We start from the raw sequence: 24,380 nt of genomic DNA on the forward strand, positions 1-24,380 counted from the left end.
ATTTTTATGTGGTTGCCTGTGCTAATATTATTCAACACCCATATGTAAATCATATTTCTGAATCATAATATGGAAGAGAAAATAAGCAAAGACTTACCAAGTAGAGACAGTCCAAAATAGTGCTATGGTGTGACTTGCTTCAAAGTGAATGCATGAATGAATGAACCATTTCATGCTATCATTCCTTTTTCTCAGCAGAGCATCTACAAACTCAGTTATGTGAGAATACAACAAGGGTCAGAAGCCGAAAGGGAGTTTCTGTGATTAGAGATGTGGTGATGGTCCAAGTTATGAAGCACTTTGTATCTCTGAAAGGGTTGAACTCTATCCAGCAACCAAGAAAAAGTCACAGAGAAATTTCGAAAAGAGATGACATGATATTTGCATTTTAAAAGCTATATATAGGGGTAGATAAAACACAAGTCTCTGGGGGCCAGAGCAGTGGAGCAGCAGTAGGGCGTTTGCCTTGCACACGGTTGACCTAGGACGGACTTCGGTTCGATCCCTGGGAGTCCCACATGGTCCCCAAAGCCAGGAGCAATTTCTGAGCGCACAGGCAGGAGTAACCTCTGAGCATCACTGGGTGTGGCCCCCCCAAAACACAAAACAAAACAAAAAAAAAAACCACCTTCAAGTCTATGCCTTCACCAAAATGAATCTATAAAAGGAAACAGTGGCAGGGTATATATCTACAGTGGGGGGAGAGAGTTGTGTATTGAACTTAATTTAGGACACGACAAAAAATACTCCTCAATACAAACAACTGGAAGGATTTAGAATGGGATTTCATGATCTGGAGTTGCAATGTTCATGGGAGAAATAACTTTGATGAGTGCCTTGAAGGAAAGAGCAGCTTAAAAACAAACACATTTAATCCTTTGAAAAGTGACAAGACTGGTCACAAGTCATGCTAGGTTCCCCACTACTATCTCCATGACCCCAAATCTACAAACACTCCCAAGTTTTTAGTCATTTTACTTATAAGGAATAGCATTAGCAAGAGTGATAAGAACAAACAAAAATACATGGCAATTGTGGTATTTCCTTAAATAACTGAATATGGTAAAGTCTTCACGACTACTAGTGTTAACACTAATAACACATTTACTATAATCATCTCTGTTTGTTTGGTTTCCTCTTTATTATTATTCCAAAATGAAATTTCATTCTGTTTAGAATCAGTACATACATTCAACAATTTGGAACAGCTTAATAGCTCAATGAATTTAACTATTTGAAAAATTTTCAGTTACACATGAAGTGAATTATCACCTCATTTGCATGGATGAAAAAATCTATTAATGCTCAATTGAACCTGAACGAGTTTTGAAACAGGTGAGAATTTATGGTTGGATACTCTGATTGAAGCACTATTACTGTGCAAGACAGCTTCTTAATGAATTAAGCCCCAACTCATTTGTATGCTCCATCCTTTCAAATGACTAATTGTGCCTCCATCAAGTTATCCTTGAGGGATCACAGCATCCTCTGTGTGCTCAAGGGAATCTTGGTTTCTGGATATAACTCTGGCCCTGAACTGCTCTGAAAGTTCTCTCTTTTATCACTTTGTTCTGGTAGCAATGCCATTTGTGATATGATTAGTTATTATTAAAGATAACAATTAGGTGAGGAGTCAGGTTCTCATGTTTGGCTCAGTGGTTTATCATGATTATGTCAGGCAATCTATCATTGAAGCCAATAAAAAGACAGCTGGAGATGGTTCTGGTGTTTAAAGGATGAATTGTGAGAAATTTTGTAAAACATAAATAAGTGAAAATGGAGAAAGAGTGGGAAGAAATAAAGAGAACTTCAGAATACCTACTTCTGCCCATAATTCTTTACTCTAATCCTTATTAATCTCTCAGCCTAATATGGCCCCATTTTCTAGGATGATGTTTTAAAGCACTAGGTTCAAAGATCATCAGGTATTCCTTTTTGGTTAATATTAATGTCTGTTTCTCTACTAGATTTTAAAATATTCAAAAGTGGACAGCAGAGGTCAGAGAGATAGGAAAGGGCTTACAGTGCATGACTTGTATACAACCAACACCAATCTGAGCTTAAGTACAACATGGTCTTCTGAGCATTATAAAATATATTTCTGGAATATATTTCTATAAACAGCACTGTTGGCATGGCTCAGGAAACTGCCATCCTAGTTGGTAAAGCATTGTTGGGAATAGCCAGATACCCCTGAACACCACTTGGAAGCCCCATTACCCAAAAAACCCAAAAGAAGCCAGGAAAGTAGCACGGTTAGGGCATCTGACAAGGTCTATTGGGTTGATTTCCAGCATCACATGATCTCCCAGAATCTATGTATACAATTATGGAGGCTCCCAAGCAACACAGGAGTGGTTACTCCAGGAACTACAGGGCCATAACAGCATCACATCCTCAGGGCCTTGTATTGAATCACTGGTCAGGTTGTCTGAGAACCCTCTGGGCTTCCTGAGTTTCACCTGGGAGGACCGAGAAAATGAGAACAAGAATGAAGGCTATCTAGGTTCTAATTAAGGGGTCTTTGCATGTTATAGGAGTCCCAAAAGATTTTAGATTTTAGAATTAGTGTATGCATGACTGAAAAGTGAAAGATCTTACAGATATTCTGCTATAGATTAACCAAATGATTTCCTTCATGGTAGTCTCCATTCATCAGAATTGTAAAAAATTTAACCACTTAAAATTCCTTAGCCAATACTTTTTGGCAATATGCACCTTCCTGATCATAACTGCATGAGTTCCATGAATAAGAAACTTGGAATCAAATGTAAAGTGTAAAATTTACATCAGCAGTGGTAGCCTTGAAAGTCTTTCTGGAAGAAAATCTCCACAAAATCCAACACAGTTTTATTTCAGTGTTTGAACACATCACTCTCTTTGGCTATTCTCACCAGAATAACTTGACTTCATTTCAAGGACATGTTCTATGAAAATGAGTGTACATCTTTACATATTTGAATCATGTTCAGGTTAGTGTAATTTCCAGATACAAGTGAGGATACATCAGTGTATGCCTCTACACCTAAATTTCTTTAAGTCCAATGGACTTACTGAGGGTAGTGGTAGGTGGAGATATTCACCTTTCCAATCCATTTCTGCTGATTGTGCAGCACATTTAGAATTTAGAGTATCTTGGGCCCAGAGAGATAGCACAGCGGCATTTGCCTTGCAAGCAGCCGATCCAGGACCAAAGGTGGTTGGTTCGAATCCCGGTGTCCCATATGGTCCCCGTGCCTGCCAGGAGCTATTTCTGAGCAGATAGCCAGGAGTAACCCCTGAGCATCGCTGGGTGTGGCCCAAAAACCAAAAAAAAATTTAGAGTATCTTATATGTTCATATTCAGGTGAAAAAATTTTATGACTGAAACCCAAATGCAATCATGTTTGTAATCATGGTGTTTAAATAAATATATTATTAAAAAATAGATTGGTGCAACCAACTTGTGCCAGTTTTAATATGACATCCTGACAATGAGGAAATGGCAACAACTTGATCTAAGAGCAGATTGTCCTAGCTCATCACCTAATGGTAAGATGAAATCAGAAGACATGTCGTCCTTTGATATGTGCAAAAACCAAGAGCACTAACTACAGAAGACTGACTTTGACAACCATGACTGCGCAGTAATTATCCTGGGACTAATAAGAAAGACCCTAGCCTAGGCTTCAGCCTAGGACTTGTATAAAAATCAAGATCTCTAATTCCAAAGGTTTGACTCCAACAACTGCGACTGAGCAGAACTTCTGGAACCATACTGAAAGAATCTATCCTAGGCTTCAGCCTAGGATCTGAGCCAAAAACAAGACCACTTATAACAGAAGACTGATTACAACAATAAGGATGGAACAGAACTTCTAGAACCATAAAGAAAGACTCTATCCTAGACTTTGTCCTATGACCTGTGCAAATACCAAGATCCCTAGCTACAGGGGCCTGATTTTATGATCCACAACTGATCAAAAAGTTTCCTGGCACCATAAAAAGACCTTGGGGTATGATAATGAGCATGTATGGAGCCTGTAGTTGTTCCCATGACAGTATGCTTCAAGGGTGGAGAAACCCTGAATCTCTTAGGCCAAGGGAAGTCTCTTTCTTATTTCCCCAATACTTACTGTGCCTATGCAAAACAAAACAAAACAAAACAAAAAAAGGAAAAAAATTCTTGCCACACCAGCACTTCCATTAATTAATTAATTAATTAATTAATTCTTCTTTTTTTCCCTCTTTCTTTTCTTTCCTTTTCACTCTTGTGGTTATTATTTGGTGATTTTTTTGTTGCTGGGTGCTTTTTTTGGTAGTTACTGTTCTTTTTAATTTTTTTTGTTTTTTGTTTTTTGTTATGTTTTTCTTTTTTCCTTTTTCTTTTTTGTCTTTTGTCCTGTCTTCATCCAACAGAACCACACAACTTGAATCATCTTGTCCTGCCTCATGAACTGAGGGGGAAAATAAAAACAAATGGTACCAGGATATGGAAATAATGATCAGACTTGGGGCCGGAGAGATAGCATGGAGGCAGGCCATTTGCCTTGCATACAGAAAGTTGGTGGTTCAAATCCTGGCATCCCATATGAACTCCGAACCTGCCAGGGGCGACTAGAGCCCAGAGTAACCCCTGAGCACTGCCAGGTGTGACACAAAAACAAAAACAAAAAAAATCAGACTTAAACACCAAATCCAAAGTCAACAACAACAGAATTGATACCCTATCTACAACAAGCAATACACAGAGGAACAGTTACACTAGCACTCTAGGGAGTAAAGGAGAGAGATATTGGGACACATGCTGGGAAAAGGGGTGGAGGGAGGACAACCCTGGTAGTGGGAATGGCCCTGATTCATTTTCACTATGTACCTTAAATAGTACAGTGAAAGATTTGTTATTCACTTTGGTCACAATGAAAATTATTAAAAAATAAATAGATTGCTGCAAAAGTGGGTGGAAGATAAAGGAGTTTATTCATGCAGACCAAGAGTTCAGGTTAAAAAAATAGTCTATCTAGCTTCAGTCACAAAAGCTCAAGTTGAATAAATGCATTTTAATACTTAAGTAAATCCGCTTGACCAAAAGGGAAGAAAACCTCAAAATTCAAGTAACAAGGGACCAGAGGAAAAGTACAACATATACGTAGCCAACCCAAGTTCCATCCCAAGCACCCAATATGATCCCTTGAGCAAAGCCAGATATACCACCCCAAAATACCAAAATATTGAAAGAGCAGGACAAAGTACAACATATTTTGTATGTTGTAGCCCTATCTCTGTGTATGTTTGATTCCTGCTGCTTCAAGCATCCTGGAGCATCCTCAAGACCAACTCCTAAGCACTAAGTTTGGGATATCCTCTGAACATCACTGGGTGTGACCAAAAAAACAAAACCAAAAGGTATAAAGATAACAAAAAATAAAGCAACAGTTGAAAAAATACAGTACTGCAAACCATCAACAGATAAAATATAGGAGTACACACACACACACACACACACACACACACACTGGGGACTATTTCTCAGCTATTAAAAAGGAAATCTGACAAGTTTGAGAGCATACATAGAACTTCTAAGATAAAGAAGTCAGACATAGAAAGACAACACTTATGACAGATACAGATTGATATGACTAAGATATAGAATTAAAAACACCAAAATGAATGGGAACAAAATAATTTGCAGGTTCCAGAATCAGAAGAAAAATGGGAGAAATTAATAAAGTTTGTCAAAAGTTTGTCTGATTATATGGAAAAGAAATCACAGGAATGTAATGCATAGCAATGTGAAACTAGTTCAATATTGTATTGCATATTTGAAGATTGTTTAAGAGAATAGATCTTAAAAGTTTTCATCACAAGACAAAAACATAACTATATGAAGTGATAGATGCTGACTAAGCATACTGTGGTGATAATTATGCAATATAAATACAAATGAAGCCATTCTGTTATATGCCTTAAACTAATGTCAGATCAATTTGCTTAATACGAATTTTAAAGGTATTAAGACAATGCTATATTAGCATTTCAAGCACATTTCTTTATAAAGGCTATCAATATGTCTCAATGGCACTTAGAGGATTTCTAAGGTAAGAGAAAGCAAGGAGGGCGCTGTTTTAGCTGAGGGACCAAGAGAGGCTCAGGAGGTTTTGGAGTTTCTGAAGGTTACAGTGCTAACTTGGCACAAGGACCAACATCAACCAGATTCAGCGCAGCATGAACTCCCCTGCCTTCCCCCACTCCCTGCCACAATCCATCTCTGTTAGAAACTGCAGTTAGTTGACTACACATGCTTCTTTGAGAGCCCAGCCTGAAGAACCTGCACATATTCCACTTGATAGATTGACTATCTTATCTGCCAACTGTGGAAACGACCAAAGCCTCTATTATTAGCCAGCTGTTTGGGGAGCTCATTATCTCACTCTTTGACAACCCTGCCATCCTCCTCACCTATCGCCTCTCCCTACCTTACCTTTCTCACACTCAGCAAAAAGTCAAGACATGGACAGGCTGATAAGCTCCCTGTTCTGACAGGAATCTTCACTCAGGAACGTGTCTGTACACCCAGAAATTGCTTCAGCAGGAGAGAATGGTGGACTCTATTTTATCAGTAGGTAGTGCCCAGTGTGCTGCTCTGGGTGTGGGAAATATTATGAGTTTGAACTCATCGTGTTCAATTCCACTTAAAGAGGCAAGGAGGGGTGCCTATGGGTTCTTAGAGCCAAAGTGATCCTCTTAAGAATCTGCAATGTTTTTAGTGGGGTGTGTGACATGGCTGGGTTAACTTCCAGACTCTCAAGTGAATTTATGGAAATTAAGAAAGAAGTTCTTCCTAAAATAAGCTATCATTTGCAGAGACCATCCCCTAGCCATGCCTAGAATATCAGATTAACATTGTTGGGCTCAACAGAATCGTTTAATGAGACGAATCTGAGAGTTACTTTCTAACCTACTACTTCAAGTTGGGCCTCACTCGGCTTCTGTATCATTAATGATAACATTCTTATTTGGTATTTCTGATTCAGCCCAGATAAGTAGATTCTGTTCTTTCCCTTCTCCATCTTCCCTAGTTCTTCTCCTCTACAGCATCCCACTGCTGGACTTGAATCCACCCTCCCAGACAAGGTCAGATAGGACACCGATCCCAAACAGACACATGGAAGTTTTGCAGACACTTTGATCCACTCCCTCACCTTATCTGTCACGTCAACCAAGACTGATTGAACAACACACATTCCAGACAAAGTGTAAGGAAGTGTTGAGAGGCTGGGCAGCAGGGAAATAGCTGTCTCACCTGCTGGCTGTGACAATGTGGGCAGGTGATTTCATCTCTCTCATCTCAATTTCCCCATCTCTGATAATAAATATAGACATAACAGTGCTTCTGCCATGGGCTGTGGGAAAAATTAAGTCCCGTCAAGCATTTACAATGGTCCCTGACTTAGGAAGAGAATAATGGTTGTACACTGGTATCATGATATTAAAATCATGATGTAACACTTAGCTGAAGTTCATGAACAGACTAGGCTACCTAGAATGTTACTGAAAAACAAAGTAAGTACTGGGATCTCATTCTATTGTGTTGTGACCCAAAAAGTACGTAATTAGGAAAGAATGATAGGAAAGTCTATCCTTCTTTTGTCCTTTTCCTTCCTAAAGATCTGACTGGGAGTCTGGTACATGGGAATTTGGGAAGATCCACAATTCTCCTCACCCCTATGACCTGCTAATCATACCTGAGATTGCCTAGCTGTATGGTTAAGTTGGTAAGGAATGTCCTGGGGTCTATGTGTGTGTAGGTACAAGTCAGACAAGCGGCACTCTTTCCACCTGGGTAGGATTAGTAGAAAGGGTTTTCTTTCTAAGTCATACATGAATCTGTTTGTCAGCTGATTCAAAGTCCAGAGAGAATAGTCTGATTAATAAAAGTGAACGAAAGGAAGAAACCCTTTTCAACAGTCAAAAGGGTAATAAAGATGCCTCTTGATTTCTATCCAAGCCTCAAACAGAACAGCACAGGGTCTTTAGTTTCATTGTACTTTTCACAGTACTATTCAGTGATCCCCACCATCCACATTCTTGAGTCATACCATATGTAGCCCTGATATGTCTGAGCACTGTCAGGTTAAAGACTGGACTGCTGGTCTAGCAACAATCAGGAGTGACCCTAGCCATACCCCAATACCATGGGGTCTGAACACTATAAAAGAAAAATGTATAGCATGGTGCTTTGAGTTGGGACCTGGTAATCAGCTCCATATTCAGTTAGGTGCTATGAAGGGGCAGAACAAGTTTTTCTTGAGAATAAAAAGGGTAACATGGGGCCAGAGAGATAGCACAGCAGTAAGGCAATTTCTTTGCACATGACTGTCCTGGGTTCAATATCTGGCACCTCATCCCTGGCACCCTTGAGCTCCGCTAAGAATGATCCCATAGCACAGAGTCCTGAGCATTACTTGGTGTGTGCACGCCCAAATCAAAAAGGACAAGATGGCATTTATGTGTTGAATCTATGGCTGAACCCAAGACTTGCGACCTCATTTGGACCTTGACACTTGCCTGGTTCTGTAATAATTCTGTAGAGTCAATGAACTGGTAGTTGCTCCCTCAACTCCAATGTACATTATATTACGCTTTGGACACTGTCATATTTGGACACTATCATTGACCATAGAAGAAACATAGGTAGGAGGGGGTAGAATAGAAGAAAGAAAAAATGCAATTGTTTGGGAGCTGGCATAGGGAACCTTGGTTTGATCCTGGTATCACATATGCCCCCACAACAGCATGAGTAGGTGTTGTGCTGATGGTCCTTGGTTACACGGGGTCATCATAGCTCTGTATCCTCAGGCCCACACAGCAAACTGTCTGGCTGAGTTGACTAAGTATTTTCAGGATTGACTCTAGGGCCCTTGAAAACACTCTTTGAGAGGCTTCCCTGAAAAGTAAAAACAACTGTTTTTTCAAAGATTGGGCTGGTAGACAGTATAATGATTAGGGCCACATGTTGGCAGGGTCAAATGTCCAGCACCAGACAGTATCTGAAGACACCCCCACTCTGCAGCACTGCCTGGGGAATCTCAGCAATGTGACATCCAAGCACCTTTAGGCCCTCCCTTGGATTGAACTGCTGGCCCAGGTGGTAAATGTCACTGGGAGTGGCCCCCAGACTGCCTGAAAACAGTGTGGGAGGTTCCTGAAAAGATACTAAAAATCTCACGAAAGGGGAGATATTATGTGCCTTGGTAATTTTCTGAAATCACTTTCTCTGCGTCGTAATAGTCATTAAAATGTATAAAAATGTATAAAATTTTTTGAAAAGCAACACTAAGAATTATCATTGCTGCAGTTGCCTGGCAACCTGAGACTTCAGTTATTTTATTTCTAAACAGAGAATGCTATAAACTGATATCAGGAGTTTGTGCGAAGAGTTCTACATTGACAGTCTCCCTGTAAATCAGGAGATAATCCAACCTTAATGTACATTTAGAGACGGCTAAATATGCATAAGCGGGCATGTTCTCTCTATCAGACCAGACATGGATTCCTACACAGAATTCTTCTAATGCATGCTGTCTTAATGAAATCTGGAGATTTAATATTACTTGACATTTTTGCTGAAAAGTTTTCACTTCATTTCCTATTAATTGTGAATATTATAATTCAATTCCAAAGAAACAAATCTTTCATCTCCTATTCAGTTCCAGAGAATGGAATATTATAGTTAATATCCATTATTAGCTCCTTCCTCTAGCTGCCTAGACAATGGGTTCCAGTTCCAAGAAATCAGAGAGTAACCTAATAGTGACATGGCTATTTGGAAATAATAATTTTCCAAGCAGGGAAGAGAGTAGTTTGCAGATTGGAGAGTGGTGGTGAGTTCTATAAAGGCCTGTTGAGCATTAGTCCTGCTTCCTAGGGTGCTTGCCGGCAGGTTTCAGCCTTACACCCTCTCTCAGAAGCCAAGGGGTGTTAATTGATAAAAGCTGTCTAAATTTAGCAAAGGTCATTTCTTCACCAGCCACTAGCAGACTTTTGGAGTCTCTAGGGCTGTTTTGCAGTTCTGAATAAACTGCTGTGCTCCAGGCAGTTGCAAAATGCCTTCAAAATTCTTTCAGAAATGTCCCTAGTTGTCTGGGAGAGATAGTTCAATGGAATGAGTACATGTTTTGCATGCAGAAACCCCTGGGTTTGATTCCAGCACAGTATGGTCTTCCTATATTGCCAAAAATGAGCCTCAAACACTGGGTAGGACTGCACAGAATGTGGCTCAAAAATCAGCACAGAATGCTTAGGGCTTTGAAGGAAAGTGCTTTTGTTCCAGTCCCAAACGATGGGTGGGTGCCCCTGTCCTTCTATGGAAGGGCCCTTCTAAAGTCAGCACAGTGCTGACTTTGCAAGAAAGGGGTTGAGGACAGAATGAAGCTTCTGCTGACAGCATCAGGCTCCACTGGGATCCCCTGCAAGTTTGATCACTGATGGAGGGGAATTCGATGAAATCACACAGCTGCCTGTGCCCCAAGAACATGAGTGATGAATGGGAACAAACAGGATTAGGTCTAGTCTGAACTTAAACCACAGAACTCAACTGAAAAGAAAGGTAGCCAATGCATGTCAGTCATATACTGTTCCTCAGAGCCTCATTTACTCCCTGACTTGGGAAGTAGTTTCCATGTTTGTAACACCAGAGGGTTACAGAATGATTTTTCATGACTTCCTGTGAAATAGAAGCTAAGACATTATAAAATATTCACCGTTTAGAAACAGAGTCCCAGCATTCTGCAGGCAAATAATAGGTCATATGACTTATTAGAGTAGTTATTTCTGCAAATGCAAAAACAGCAATGAAGTTAATGCTTCCTGGCTTGCAAGATCCCTGATAAAAATGTCTGCTCCCTAAGGTTGTTCCAGGCAATACTTAAAAGACCCAAACTCTATTTTGTGAGAACTGGATGAATTTAGAATTTCCAAGTCTCTCGATAGACTGTGAGGGTACAATAGTCACTCGCGTTAGCCAGATTCCAGTTTGCACCGAAAGATTAGGAGGAACTGCTATAGTGAATTGTACCTGTAACACTCTATTTTGGAAGGAAATTTATTTGAATGCCTCTGCCTAATTTTTTTCCTGATCTATCAAAAAGGAAGACACCTTTTACTTGGATGTCCCCAGTAAGCATGGAAGGAAATTCACCAATTCCCTGCAAGAATGCTCTGGATGAGATAAATTTCCCTAGACCAGAGGTTCCCTGAAGTTAGTGAGGAACGTGTGCAGCCTGTCAGTGAAGAACTGACGAAGGAGGTGACACTGCTGTTAGTCTCCCTGGCATCCCTGTATCCTTTACTGAATGGAGTCACCATTTGGGTTTGATTTATGGAGCTTGGACAGGTCAGTAAGCCTATGCTATGTAAGCACTGAGACTGGGAAGCTTTTCCACATTTACATCTGTCTTCTACAACGGCAATATCATTTGCAAAGTCAAAACCATTCAGGGCACACCTAGAGTACCCGTGGGAGCTCCTGGAATGGGTAATGAATCCAAACTCACTTTCTGGCTGGTTCATATGACAAATAGTCTGGTACAGTGATGAAGAGCAATGAGGACATGCTATATCCCCTTGGTGCACATTCCAGTTAATTTCCCAGAAGCAAGCAAAAGTAATTCAGGTTCCAAGCCCAGAGTTGTCTAGGGTGACAGATGAAGAGGTGAGGGGGTTGTGTTTTTCAGGGTGGGGGAGGGAAACACATGAAGAGTTTGATTTTCTGGTTTTTTGTGTTTTTTTTTTTTTTTTCAGTCAGTGAGCAGGAATCAGAGGAAATGGCAAGGGCAGGAAACCTCCCCTCTCCAAGGAACTTAATCCAAAGACAAGGTTTGACACAGTGAAAGTTGTTTAGTATGCTAACAAAATGCTGCATAATGTGGCTTTAGGGCACAGACTGAATTGATAAAAAGAAATCGGGCCGTCCTGCTGTGCTAAAGACCCCATGCTGTGCAGAGCAAAGGCAACTCATATTTTAGAGAGCTTGATGAGGTGGGGGGGGGGTGAGTGGATTGGCAACACAGGCTCAGAACTGCCAAGGTCTCCAAAGCTGTGCAAAGTGATGCAGTTTGATCAGGCTGCCAACTGTCTGGGTGACTGGAGTAAATTTTTGCCCCATTTTTCTATACCTCAAAAGAGGAAAGTTTCTCATTGATTAATAATGTTGTTGCAAATGTGATTTTCAGATACCAAACACTGAATCAAAGCTATGGCTGAGAATCTGAGATAATGTGTCACAAGCACATTGGCAAATGAGTGTTGAGGGAAGAACCGAGCCAGCTGCCAATCTGAACCCATGTGCTGGCATGGAGCAAAGAGCAGGAGAGTCCTGATGGGGTGATGGATAACTCTGACTGCACCTTGTGCAGATATAGCATCTACCTTACATTTGTGCCTACTTCAGTTATAGAGATCATTTAAACATCACTCCAGAGCCCCAAAATGGAGGAACTCCCAAAATGGATGGAAGCAGAAAGCAGGCAGGTATCTGCAGGTAGCTCTGACACAGGGTAGAAATAGATGGGAGGGGGGGGTCCTCACTGTCATCTTTTAGAAAGCAGGCATCTGTTCTTATATTTAGCTGATGTTTGATGTTATGCTTGCTTAATCTCACAAAAAAATCTCACAATCTCTCCTAAAACTATTTATCGAAAACCATTCTGTGTTCTCTCTAAAAAGAGTTACTTTATCAAAAGTATTATCATGTATTGACATCTATCTATCCATTCCATCCATCACCAATTCAACAAAAATTTACTGAAATCACAAAAGCATGTACTTCCACAGAAACAGTGTGAGTAATGTAATTACATGATCAGTGACCTTCATAAGGTGGTATTCTGAATTTTATCTACATCACTCTCTATTAAGTCAGCACTAATAGAATGGTTCCTTTTTAGGAACAGGAAACCAGCCAGGCCAATAACTCTTAATTTTCTTCACATGTCTCCAATCCTGAGAGAATCTCTTGAGACACTCATATGTTTTCTTTTCCATCTTTCCATTTTTCCTGACTTATTTTGTAATCTCAAGACAAGTTTATTCCATTGTAGAAATGATCATGAATCCAATTTTATAAACCTCTGACTTGAAATGTTTTCCTCATAGAAAAGGATCCACTCTAGGACTACAAAAACATCTATTGTGCTTACTGTCCAACAAGATCCTAAATTGCAATGATCAAGAGAGATGAGATTATAATCATCATTCAGCTCATAAAGTTAGTCTAGTAGTGGGCCTCCTAGTAAAAAATAAAATCACAATTGTTGGCATCAACTTAGAAGAAAGGAAGAGAAGAATTCAAGGGCTCATCATGATCCCTGGTCACTCTAAAACTGAGTACCTGACTTACTTTCTCCCATAAAATAGTCTGCTACGTTTTATATGATTTTATGTATCAAAAATGATTTGTCTATTCTGTAATCAAGGTGTTAAATAAAATATAAAAAAATGATTTGTCTATTCCTCATAGCAACTTGGTAACATAGGTATTACTTGTATTTAAATAATGAGTCTACAGAACAGAAGTTGTATCAAACAAGTCTTCTGCTCCTACGAAGGAAAGCAGCTTAGTGAAGGAAGAAGAATGAGCCCTTTCCTTTCTGAAACCCATGCTTTTATTCACAAAAACAGGCCACACCCTAGGGTGAAGAAGAAATACCCAAGTAGCAAATAATCCAATGATCCCATCACCAGATCACACCCTAGGGTGGAATATGAATACTAATTAGGGTGGGACCAGTAATCCAACAGACTACAACTACAACTGAGTAGAACTTTTCCTGGGACCGTAATGAAAGACTTTGGGGTTGGACAATTAGCATACTCAGAGCATGTAGTCGGTCTTATTACAGTATACTTCATGGGTAGAGATGCTTTGGGGTTTTTTTTGTTGTTGTTTGTTTGTTTGTTTGTCTGTCTGTTTTCTTCTAGGCCATAGGTATTTCCTTTCTAATTTCTCCAATATTTACTGCTACTATGCAAAAGAAAAAAAAACCTGCCCCCCCTTTATAAATTATATTTATAGCTTCCAGATAGGGGTACTCTAGCCTTTTTCATAGAACCTTGGAACATGAATCACTTTGTTTTAACACATATTTCTACATTTTTCTACAAATTGAGAAAAGAAAAAAAAAAGTGGACAGGACCCAGGGGCCAAGTGGTCTCAGGTGCATTGGCTCAGAACTAAATAGCCAAGCCAAAGTCAATGACAATAGAATCAAGAAATTCAAATTATAACATGCTAAACACAAAATGGATCTGTTAGACTGGGAGACCCAGGGCTAAGGGTGGAGGTATGGAATGCATGCTGGAAACTCTGGTAGAGGGAGGTTAACACTGGTGGTAGGAATTGGCCCTAATCCACTGTCACTATATGCCTGAAATATAACTATGAATGACTTATAATTTAAATAAATACATACATAAATAAAACAATGAATCTAAACTCCAGCAAACTACCATTCTTTGTTATCATATACAGTGTTTTTAATTTTAGAGAAGAAACTTTCACATACATTTTGTCATTCCAGTCACATGTTTGCCATGAAACAATTATTGTGATCACCTAACACATTATATCATTTTGAACCTTTAATTCCCATGATGTAGTTAAGATATATAGGTACAACCCTCAGTTTTGAATGAATAAGTACCTAATAATAGATAGTAGTGAGAGTCACAGGGGGTTATTAGCAGGGATATCTACATCCCTGAGAGCCACTACCTTTTTGCCAAATTGCTCAGTGGTAAAGTTGAGCGAGGGTGGTGGAGGGTGAGGGAGGCTCAGGGAACAGTAGGGTATGGTCTTTGGTCTAGGTATAGGAATAGGTCTAACTTAATCATCGTTAAAAACTAATTGAAAGGATCATGGAAGTGGAATAAATATTTGTGTGGGAGTATGGGTAATAACTACTCTTGTATTAGTCTCCTAAATAAGGTTGTTTGATAAAATACAGAATGTCCTGTGGAATATTGAATGGCCTGCACGTATCAAAATTTTATTTTCCTGAAATTCATCTTTAACTTAGTATTCTGTATTTTTAACTTTTTTTTTTTTTTTTTTGGTTATTGGGTCACACCTGACAGTGCTCAGGGACTACTCCTGGCTATACGCTCAGAAATTGCCCTTGGCAGGCTCGGGGGACTACATGGGATGCCTGGATTCGAACCGCCATCCTTCTGTATGCAAGGCACATGCCTTATCGCTGTGCTATCTCTCCACCCCCAGTATTCTGTATTTTTAATGGTCAATTTTGGTATCATTTTTACAATCATCTGCCTCTTTTCTCGTCACTCTGAAACATACAAATCTGCACAGTGGAAAGAATAAACCACAACCACAATCGTCACTGTAGACCTCAACAGAGATTTGAGGCACTGTTTTCCCTGAATTAGAGCTGAAGGAAGGACGTTTAGGTATTTATGCAGCTTTTAAATTTAGAAGACTGTGGCATCTCACAATTGACATTGAAGGTTTTGGCTGGCATCGAACTGACTAGCTAATCTCCATAGCCCTTTGGTAGTATACATCTTCACAGATATCACTGAACTAGATCCTGGCACCATACTTATCCCACTCCTTTGTTGAAGAGAGAGTCACTTACTTGTATGGAATGTGTTTGCTTCCATTGACAAGAGCCAGGATGACATTGCCCAGAGCAGACAGGGAGAGGCATGGACCTGAGCCTCCATCCCTATTTTTGCTAAGAGCTTTCACACAGCTGCCGAGATCAATAAGGTGCAGGCGGCTTCGGCCTCCAGACACTGCCACAGGAGAGAAGAGAAGAGAAAAGTGATTAAGTCTCAATTCGTCATGTGGTTTCTTGGAAGTCTGAGAATCTAAAAAAAGGAAAAGGAGGGAATAAAATATAGAGACTTAGTATTATTGAGCCCCAGTCAAGTGTCACTGGAATCTACAAACAACACCAGTCCCCTTAAATTCTGTACTTGACAAGCTGGTTCAAAATTCTACTGACATCTATTTGATATGTAAGTCTGTAGGTTAACTTGGATGAGATTTCATAGAAAGAAACTGTCTAGTAAAAGGAAGAGTAAAGGTAGATAGTCGCAGAGAAGAGTTGGAGAGAAGAGTAAACAGAAACTGATCAAGTTAAGACCTGAATGGGCCACGAGTTATTATTATCTGCTTTGGTTGTTTATGGTAGAGTCCCTGACCTATAAGTCAGGTTGATAACCCTAGGTAAAACCAGGAAATAGGAACAACCAGGTGCAGGACAGGGAATGACCCAAGTATTTTCTGGGTGTCTGCCAAGTTCCAGGTGCTGTGAAAACACAAGTCTCATTCAATGTCTGGTAAAATGACAAGTTAACTACTTATTTTTTACATAGGTAGAAACTTGCTGATTTGAGTTGATCTGTTTCTAACCCAAGTGAAGTAATAGGGACCTTAGAGATTCTCCATCCTGACACAATCCAAATCAAACAAAGGCATAAAACAACAGTCTGAAAGATAAAGACATGAGGCAGTGCTCTCTAGAAAACTGGAAACAAGCCACCTGAACACAACATGTGTTCAAAACTTCTGCCTTGAGAGGGTTTTGAGGACAGTACAAAGAGGAGGATTCAGGTGAACTCTGGTAAACTCCCTAAATTAAGGATACAGAGTAGAGAGTCTAATAGCACAGTAGCAATTTACAGGACAGATAATTTACAGGACAAGGGAAGGAGAGAATTTTGGAGATTTGTCCTTCAAGTGTACAACCAAGAACTAATCAGAACATGTATGTGAAAAAACTACCCAAGGCTAGAGAACTTGGCCCCTGAAAGTTAAGAGGTAACATAGCATGCATCAGACAAGACTAGTAATAATGTGTATTCCCAACAGCTACTCTGGAAAATCTTGAGAGTTGAAGGACATCAATATTGTCCCAGAGTGGGAAACATTTAAGCCTTAATGTTCACTGACTAGGATCCACCTAACAAACAAAACAATACTAGAAGGAATCATATCAATTTCAAATAGATACACCTCCAATATTTAAGAATATTTAAGATAGAAAAATGTCCAATATCCAAACAAAAAAGAACCAGCAGGCAATAAAATTAGATCTATAATAATAGCATATTAAAATTAACAAAAAACTTTCAGAGGGGCTAGAGTGGGGCATTTGCCTTGCATGTGCTTGGCCCAAGTTCAATCTCTGACACCCCATCTGCCACCCCCGCACCACACTTCCCTCTAAGAGTGATCCCTGAATGCAGAGCCAGGAGTAAGACCTGAGCACCACTGGGTGTAGCTCAAAAACAAAAAAGAGATCTGATTGGGCCAGAGAGATTGCACAGCAGTAGGGTGTTTGCCTTGCACACAGCCGTGCCAGGATGGACAGAGTGATTGGAATCCTGGCATCCCATATGGTCCCGGGAGCCTGCCAGGAGTGATTTCTGAGCACAGAACTAGGAGTAGCCTCTGAGCTTTGCCAGCTGTGGCCAAAAACTAAAAAGAATGTTTTTGCATGTGGCTGACCATGTTCAATCCTTGTTTATCATATATCAAGAACATCATCAAGAACCATATATCAACCATATATCAAGAACCATATATCAAGAACTATCACCCTGGTTACCAGAGGGTGGCCCAAACTGCTATCCCAAATACATTTATAAAAAAAATATAAAAATTCAGAGCCAGAGAGATGGCATGGAGGTAAGGCATTTGCCTTGCATGCAGAAGGTTCGCTGTTTGAATTCCAGCATCCCATATGGTCCCCTAAGCCTACCAGGAGTGATTTCTGAGCATAGAGCCAGGAGTAACCCCTGAGCACTGCTGGGTGTGTCCCCAAAACAAAAAACAAGCAAAAAAATTAAAATTAAAAAATTATAATAATGGAACTGCTTAAAGCAAGCAATAAGAAAACTCTTAAAAATAGTCAAATGAAAAAAGATGAAAAAATAAAAAATGGTTTGGGGCTGGAGGTAGGGCGTTTTCCTTGCATGCAGAAGGATGATGGTTCGAATCCCGGCATTCCATATGGTCCCCTGAGCCTGCAAAGAGCAATTTCTGAGCATAGAGCCAGGAGTAACCCCTGAGTGCTTCCAGGTGTGACCCCCCCAAAACCAAAATAAATAAATAATAAATAAAATAAAAAATGGATTAATGTTGAAAATTATGCCAGTGTAAAATTAATGGAGTAATATTTAAAATATAGTGGAAACTGTTTACTAAAATTATACACCCAAATAATTATTCTCAGATGTCAAGGAAATAAACCATTTTTCACTTTAAAGAAGCGAAAAGAGTTTATAGCACCATAAGTATCCTCACAAAGAATATATAAGAAAGAATAAAAAATTTTGGAAATTATAAATATGTGACTTACTATGTGTTCCTCACTTAAGTATCTTTAAAATTGATCATTAGATAAAAATAATAACAGGCAATTATTTAATTACATCTAGCCTTGTTATACTACATGCACAATTAAAATGCTTAATAGCAATAGCACAGGTCAAGAAAGGAGAAATGAAGATATTTTCGTGTGAACTTAATCTATACATGAAGTGATATAAAAGCATTTGAAAGTAGACTATGAAGCTCATCACATAGAGTGATGAGTGCAGTTGGAGAGATGTCTACACTGAAAACTATCATAACAATGTGAATGAATGAGGGAAGTAGAAAGCTTGTCTCGAGTACAGGTGTAGGGGGGTGGGGAGGAGGGAGATCTGGGAAATTGGTGGTGGGATTGTTGCACTGGTGAAGGGGGTGTTCTTTACATGACTGTAATCATACAACTATAATCATGTTTGTAATCACGGTATTTAAATAAAGATAATTATAAAAAAAAAGTAGACTATGAGGGAGGGTCTGAAATGATAGTACAGCAAATTGGGCATTTGCGTGCAGGTGGCCCACACAGGTTTGGTCCCCAGTATCTCATATGGTCCCCTGAAGCCACCAGGAGTGATTCCTGAGTGCAGAGCCAGGAGTAACCCCTGAGTGCTACAGGGTGTGCCCTCCCCCAAAATCAAAGAAGCAAGTGAAACAACAACTACAACGAAGGAAATAGACTGTGATAACTTAAAAGATGCATAATATAAGTCCTTACACACTAAATTACTGGAATCTACAACCAAAGAATATAAAGTAAGAAACATTGAAAATGTTGAAAATCTAATGGAAGGCAGATAAATAAGAAGAGAACAAGAATATACGGATTCAATAGAAAGCATATAACAATATTTTGGAGTCAGTGAGATAATATAGGAATTAGGACACATGTTATGACTGTGTTTGGGGGTACTCTCTAAGTACCCCAAGCATCTTGGTAGTCCTGGGCACTGCATGGCCCAAGTTTATAAAACACCCTTTGACCCTAACATTGAGTTTCTGGCCTGTTGACTGAGGATCAATAGGCGTGACCCCAGAGCCTCTAGGTTTGTAAAACCCCTTCCACCTCAAAAAAAAAAAAAATCCCAGTTATTTGAATCAAACCATTTCAATAATCACATTAAATTTAAATGATCTGAATATCTTTATTAAGATGTAGAAATTTTAAGATTGGATAAAAAAGAAAACACTAGCCAAGACCTTATTGTATGCTATCTATGAAAAATGCTCTTCAAGTATTAAAAAAGAACAGATTGAAAATCTAATTATGGGGGCAGACAGATGTGTGCAAGGATGCTTGCCTTTGCACATAGCTGACCCAGGTTGATCCTTTGTACCATATATTGTCCACTAAGCACCACCACAATCAATTTCTGAGTGTAAGCTAGAAGTAAGCACCATCAAATGTAGCTGCAAATCTAAAAAGAAAATATAACTATTGAGGAGGCTATATCATGCAAAAAGTAGCCATAATAAAGCTATGTCAATAGCCCACAAGTGAAAAAAAAAGTTACTAGAGGCAAAGAGCGACATGATATGACTAATTATGTCATATTATCAGACAATTTATCTGAAGGTCATGACAAAAACATGCATATTTAAAAAAGACAAATGTGGGGCTGGAGTGGTGGTGCACGCAGTAGGGTGTTTGTCTTGCACGCACTAACCTAGGATGACTGCGATTCGATCCTTCAGTGTCCTATATGGTCCCCCAGTGTCCTATATGGTCCCCCAAGCCAAGAGTGATTTATGAGCCCATAGCCAGGAGTGACCCCTGAGCATCACTGGGTATGGTCCAAAAAGCAAAATAAAATAAAATAAAAAATAAATAAATATGACAAATGTTTATCAAAAATATTACAAATTTCCAAATATACAAAGCAAAATCTCATAGAGGTAACAGAAGAGATCGCACATTTATAAGTGTAGCTAGATATTTCCCACTTCTTTTTTGGGGGGTAGGGGCATGCCCTGCATACTCAGAGATTACTCCTAGCTCTGCACTCAGGAATTACTCCTTGCAGTGCTCAATGGACCATATGGAATGCAAGGAATTATGTACAAGGCAAGCACACACCATGCTGTGATATCTCTCTAGCCACATATACTTACTTCTTAATAACCAATATACCATATATACTCGAGCCGACCCCCCCCCTAATTTTACCCTAAAACTGGGAAAACTTAGCGACTCGAATATAAGCTGAGGTGAAAAATGCAGCAGCAACTGGTAAAAATTTCAAAAATAAAAATATATACTCAAAGCAATTACAATAATTGAGGAATCAGTAAGTTAAATGTTTTTCAATATTTATTGCTAAAAGAAATCTGTAAACTAGCAACAGTAACTTTAAAACTTTAAATAAAGTGCAGAAAACCATAGCTTAACAGGTAATCAAGCTAAATCACAAAGGTTAAAATCCTTCAAAACTGGATTCCTCCTCCTAATCATCTGCATGTCCAAACAGAGCTTCAGCTGTATCTGATATGAGGGTATCAGCATAGACATTGTCATCATTACTGAGTTCGCAGATACCATCATCGCTGCTGTCAGTCTCATACAAAGCGCAGAATATTGTGAGTTAAATAGTTCAGTGGCATCCAGTTCAGTTCAGCCTCCTACCTCTTCAGCTCAGCCGTGACTTGTGGGCTAAGCTGAAGCACCGCCCCCTCCAGCAGACGGCAGAAGACGACTGGAGACTACATGCATTTGATTCAGTGCTTGGGCACCAAATCAAATAACCTGCATGACCTGAGTGTAAGCCGAATTCAGGTTTTGGCACAAATTTTTTGCCGAAAAACTTGGCTTATGCTCGAGTATATATGGTAATAAGTAAGAAGAAGGGCTGAAGAGATAATACTGGTGTGAAGGTTCTTGCTTTGCACAGGCCTGACCTGAATTTTATTCCTGGAATTGCATAAAATCCCCAGAGTACTAATAGAAGTGATCTATGAGTCCAGAGGCAGAAGTAAACTCTGAGCACTGCCAGAATGGTCCTCAAAACCAATCCAAAATAAAGTAATTATAATAAACATAAGGAAAATCAGCAATGATATAGATTTAAATAATCTTATTAATCAACTTATTCTATTTGATTCTTATAGAAAACAATCCAACAATAGCAGAATACATGATCTTTTGAAGAGCACATAAAACATTTACCAACATAGACCATTTACTGGCTCAAAAATATTAATACATTTTAAAAGATGTCATATAATTCAAAGTATGTTTTCTGACACAACATAATTAAAGTTGCATGTTCTGTCAGTAAAAAAGATACCTTCTAAATATTTCAAAACTCAACAACACAGTTCCAAATAATCACAGTCAAAGAAATCAAAATGGAAATTAGAAAATGTTTTTAAGTGACTGAAAATGAAACACACAAACTAGTAAGCTGCCTCAAAAGAAATGTATGGGGAAAATTGATAAATTAAATGCCTACATCAGAAAACAACAGAAGGCTTAAATCAATAACCTCAGTTTCTTCTACCTTAAGAAATTAGAAAAAAAATCAAGACTAATAAAAAAAATACGTAAAATAACTATACATGGAAACAACCTTGATACTTTATGGAACAGACTAGGACAAATATGTGAATTTAGCAAGAGTACAGGAAGCAAGTTCAATGAACTAAAATAAACTATTTTTATTCAGTGTTAACAAGTAATTAGAAGTGAAATGCAAAAGTACTATTTACTATAGCATAGAAAATATAAATGCTTTTCAAAAAATAATTCAGTTGAAAATCATAAAACATTCTGAGAATGTTTTAAATAAATGAAGATTTTAAGAAGTAGAGATAAAATATCAAAAGACTTATTATTACACTATCAATTTTTATCCAATTTTATCGATAGATTCAATATGATCCCAATCAAAAATCCTAGCAGGATTTTTCTTGCAGAAAGTTATTTTGCAAAGTCAATGTAAAATATAACTTTAAAATATATGTATAAATAAAAAACTTAGAAAGTTACAAAAAAACTTAAGAATAAGCAATTCCGGGGGCCAGAGAGATAGCATGGAGGTAAGGCGTTTGCCTTTCGTGCAGAAGGTCATCAGCTCGAATCCCGGCGTCCCATATGGTCCCCGTGCCTGCCAGGAGCAATTTCTGAGCATGGAGCCAGGAGTAACCCCTGAGCACTGCCGGGTGTGACCCAAAACCACACACACACAAAAAAAAAGAATAAGCAATTCACTTAAATTTTTTTAAATAAATAAAAATAAACACAAGTTTAGAAGGCTAACAGAATCTGATTTAAAATATATTAAAGCCAGGGGCTGGAGCCATGGTGCAGCAGTAGGGTGTCTGCCTTGCACGTAGCTGACCCAGGACGGACCACAGTTTGATCCCTCCACATCGCATATGGTCCTCCAAGCCAGGAGCAATTTCTAAGCACATAGCCAGAAGTAACCCTTGAGCGTCACTGGGTGTGGCCCCAAAAAGCGGAATAAGAAAAAAGAAGTCACTTGTAACTAATAAAATGTAAAAGAAAACCACAGTGTGATAGTACAGCCATAAAAATAGGCTAAAATTAAAGATACCAGTCAGATTATTCCAGTGTTGGTCACTGAAATGCATATGTACTGCTTATGTAAAGATAAAATAGCAAAATATTATGAGAAGCAGTTGGGCAGGCTCATTAAAAATTATGCATACATATAAAGTTAAGTCCAGTTCTCAATGTTTCCAAAAGAAAATAATACATGTATAGCCACTATTTTGTAGTCTTTTTTAATAAAAATTTACAGTCTTAAATTAAGTAATATGAGATGAGTAGGCAAGGCTCAAGACTTGTGTGTTGTATATAAAAATGTGTGTGACATATACGATGTGGGTTATTCAGATAAGTATATAGATATGTAGGTAAGTAAATGGATAGGAGGTGAATCTATGTTATATATGTGTATATGAGATGTGTGTACAGTATCTGAGATGTTATAGGTGTAAGATGTATTTATATGAGTGTACAGCATATAAGGTATGTGATATGTAACATGCTATATACAATATGTGATGAATGCATATATGGTATGACATACGTGCATGAGATAAACATGTGGTATATGAAAATGAGGTTGTATTGAGATAATTGTGTGGCAGAGGACATTTGTGTATAACTTGTCTCAGCCATGTAAAATATATGTAGTATAGAAGATGTGTGTGATAGCTGAGATGTATGAGTGAAATGTATATGGAATATGAGGTATATGTGATATACTAGATGTATATATGTCCACAGTTTATAAAATATATGTGCTATTTGAGATATGTATGTGGTATGTAAGATGGGAATGTGATATATGATATATATGAGATGTATCTGCCATCAAAAAGTGTGTGTAGGGCCAGAGAGATAACACATCAGTAGGGTGTTTGCCTTGCATGCACCTGACCTAGGAGAGACCCAGTTCGACTCCTGTCACCCATATGGTTCCTCAGCCTGCCACGGGCAATTTCTGAGTGCAGAGCTAGGAGTAACTCCTGAGCACCGCTGGGTGTGTCCCAACAACCAACCAATCAATAAAGTTTAAAAATGTGTGTGTAGTATGTACTATTGATATGTGAAAATATATATATGTACCTTGTGTGAGCTGTGCTTTTCAAGTCTGAAAAACGTTTGTAATAGATGAATATAGGGCACTGAGCTTGAATGCAGGGCCTGAGCATCCAGACTTTGCTGGCAGAGTCCAAAAAATAGCACTGATGCAGGAGGGTAGGATGTTGTTCATAGCATGTAATGAAATATTTAGTACCACTGTCCTACCCTATACCCAGTACCCTCATTTTCAAATCTAATATTGAGAATGTTTATAGAGTACATTAGTGCAATTCAAGTTTTCTAGTTCTGAAAATCATGACAAAGAAGCATTGTGCCAAAGAATTTTTTGCATTAAGGTCATGCTTCTTTGTTTACCTTCAGCTATTTCCCTTAAAATACCTTTAAAGGGAAAGATAACAGGTTGTCTCTCTTTTCCCCCTTTTTGTATCATGG

The 24,380-nt window shown here is 38.8% G+C and overlaps 1 protein-coding gene across 1 annotated transcript in view; it reads right to left on the reverse strand.

Moving 5' to 3' along the window:
• KIF26B (kinesin family member 26B) overlaps positions 1-24,380 on the reverse strand; it is a 318,803-nt gene that overhangs the window by 53,264 nt on the left and 241,159 nt on the right. The window contains exon 8 of the mRNA XM_049776648.1: positions 15,633-15,792. Coding sequence (XP_049632605.1) covers positions 15,633-15,792 — 160 coding nt within the window. The remainder of the gene's footprint in view (positions 1-15,632; positions 15,793-24,380) is intronic.

Source organism: Suncus etruscus, chromosome 7 (assembly GCF_024139225.1).
Source record: "Suncus etruscus isolate mSunEtr1 chromosome 7, mSunEtr1.pri.cur, whole genome shotgun sequence".
NCBI lineage: Eukaryota > Metazoa > Chordata > Mammalia > Eulipotyphla > Soricidae > Suncus > Suncus etruscus.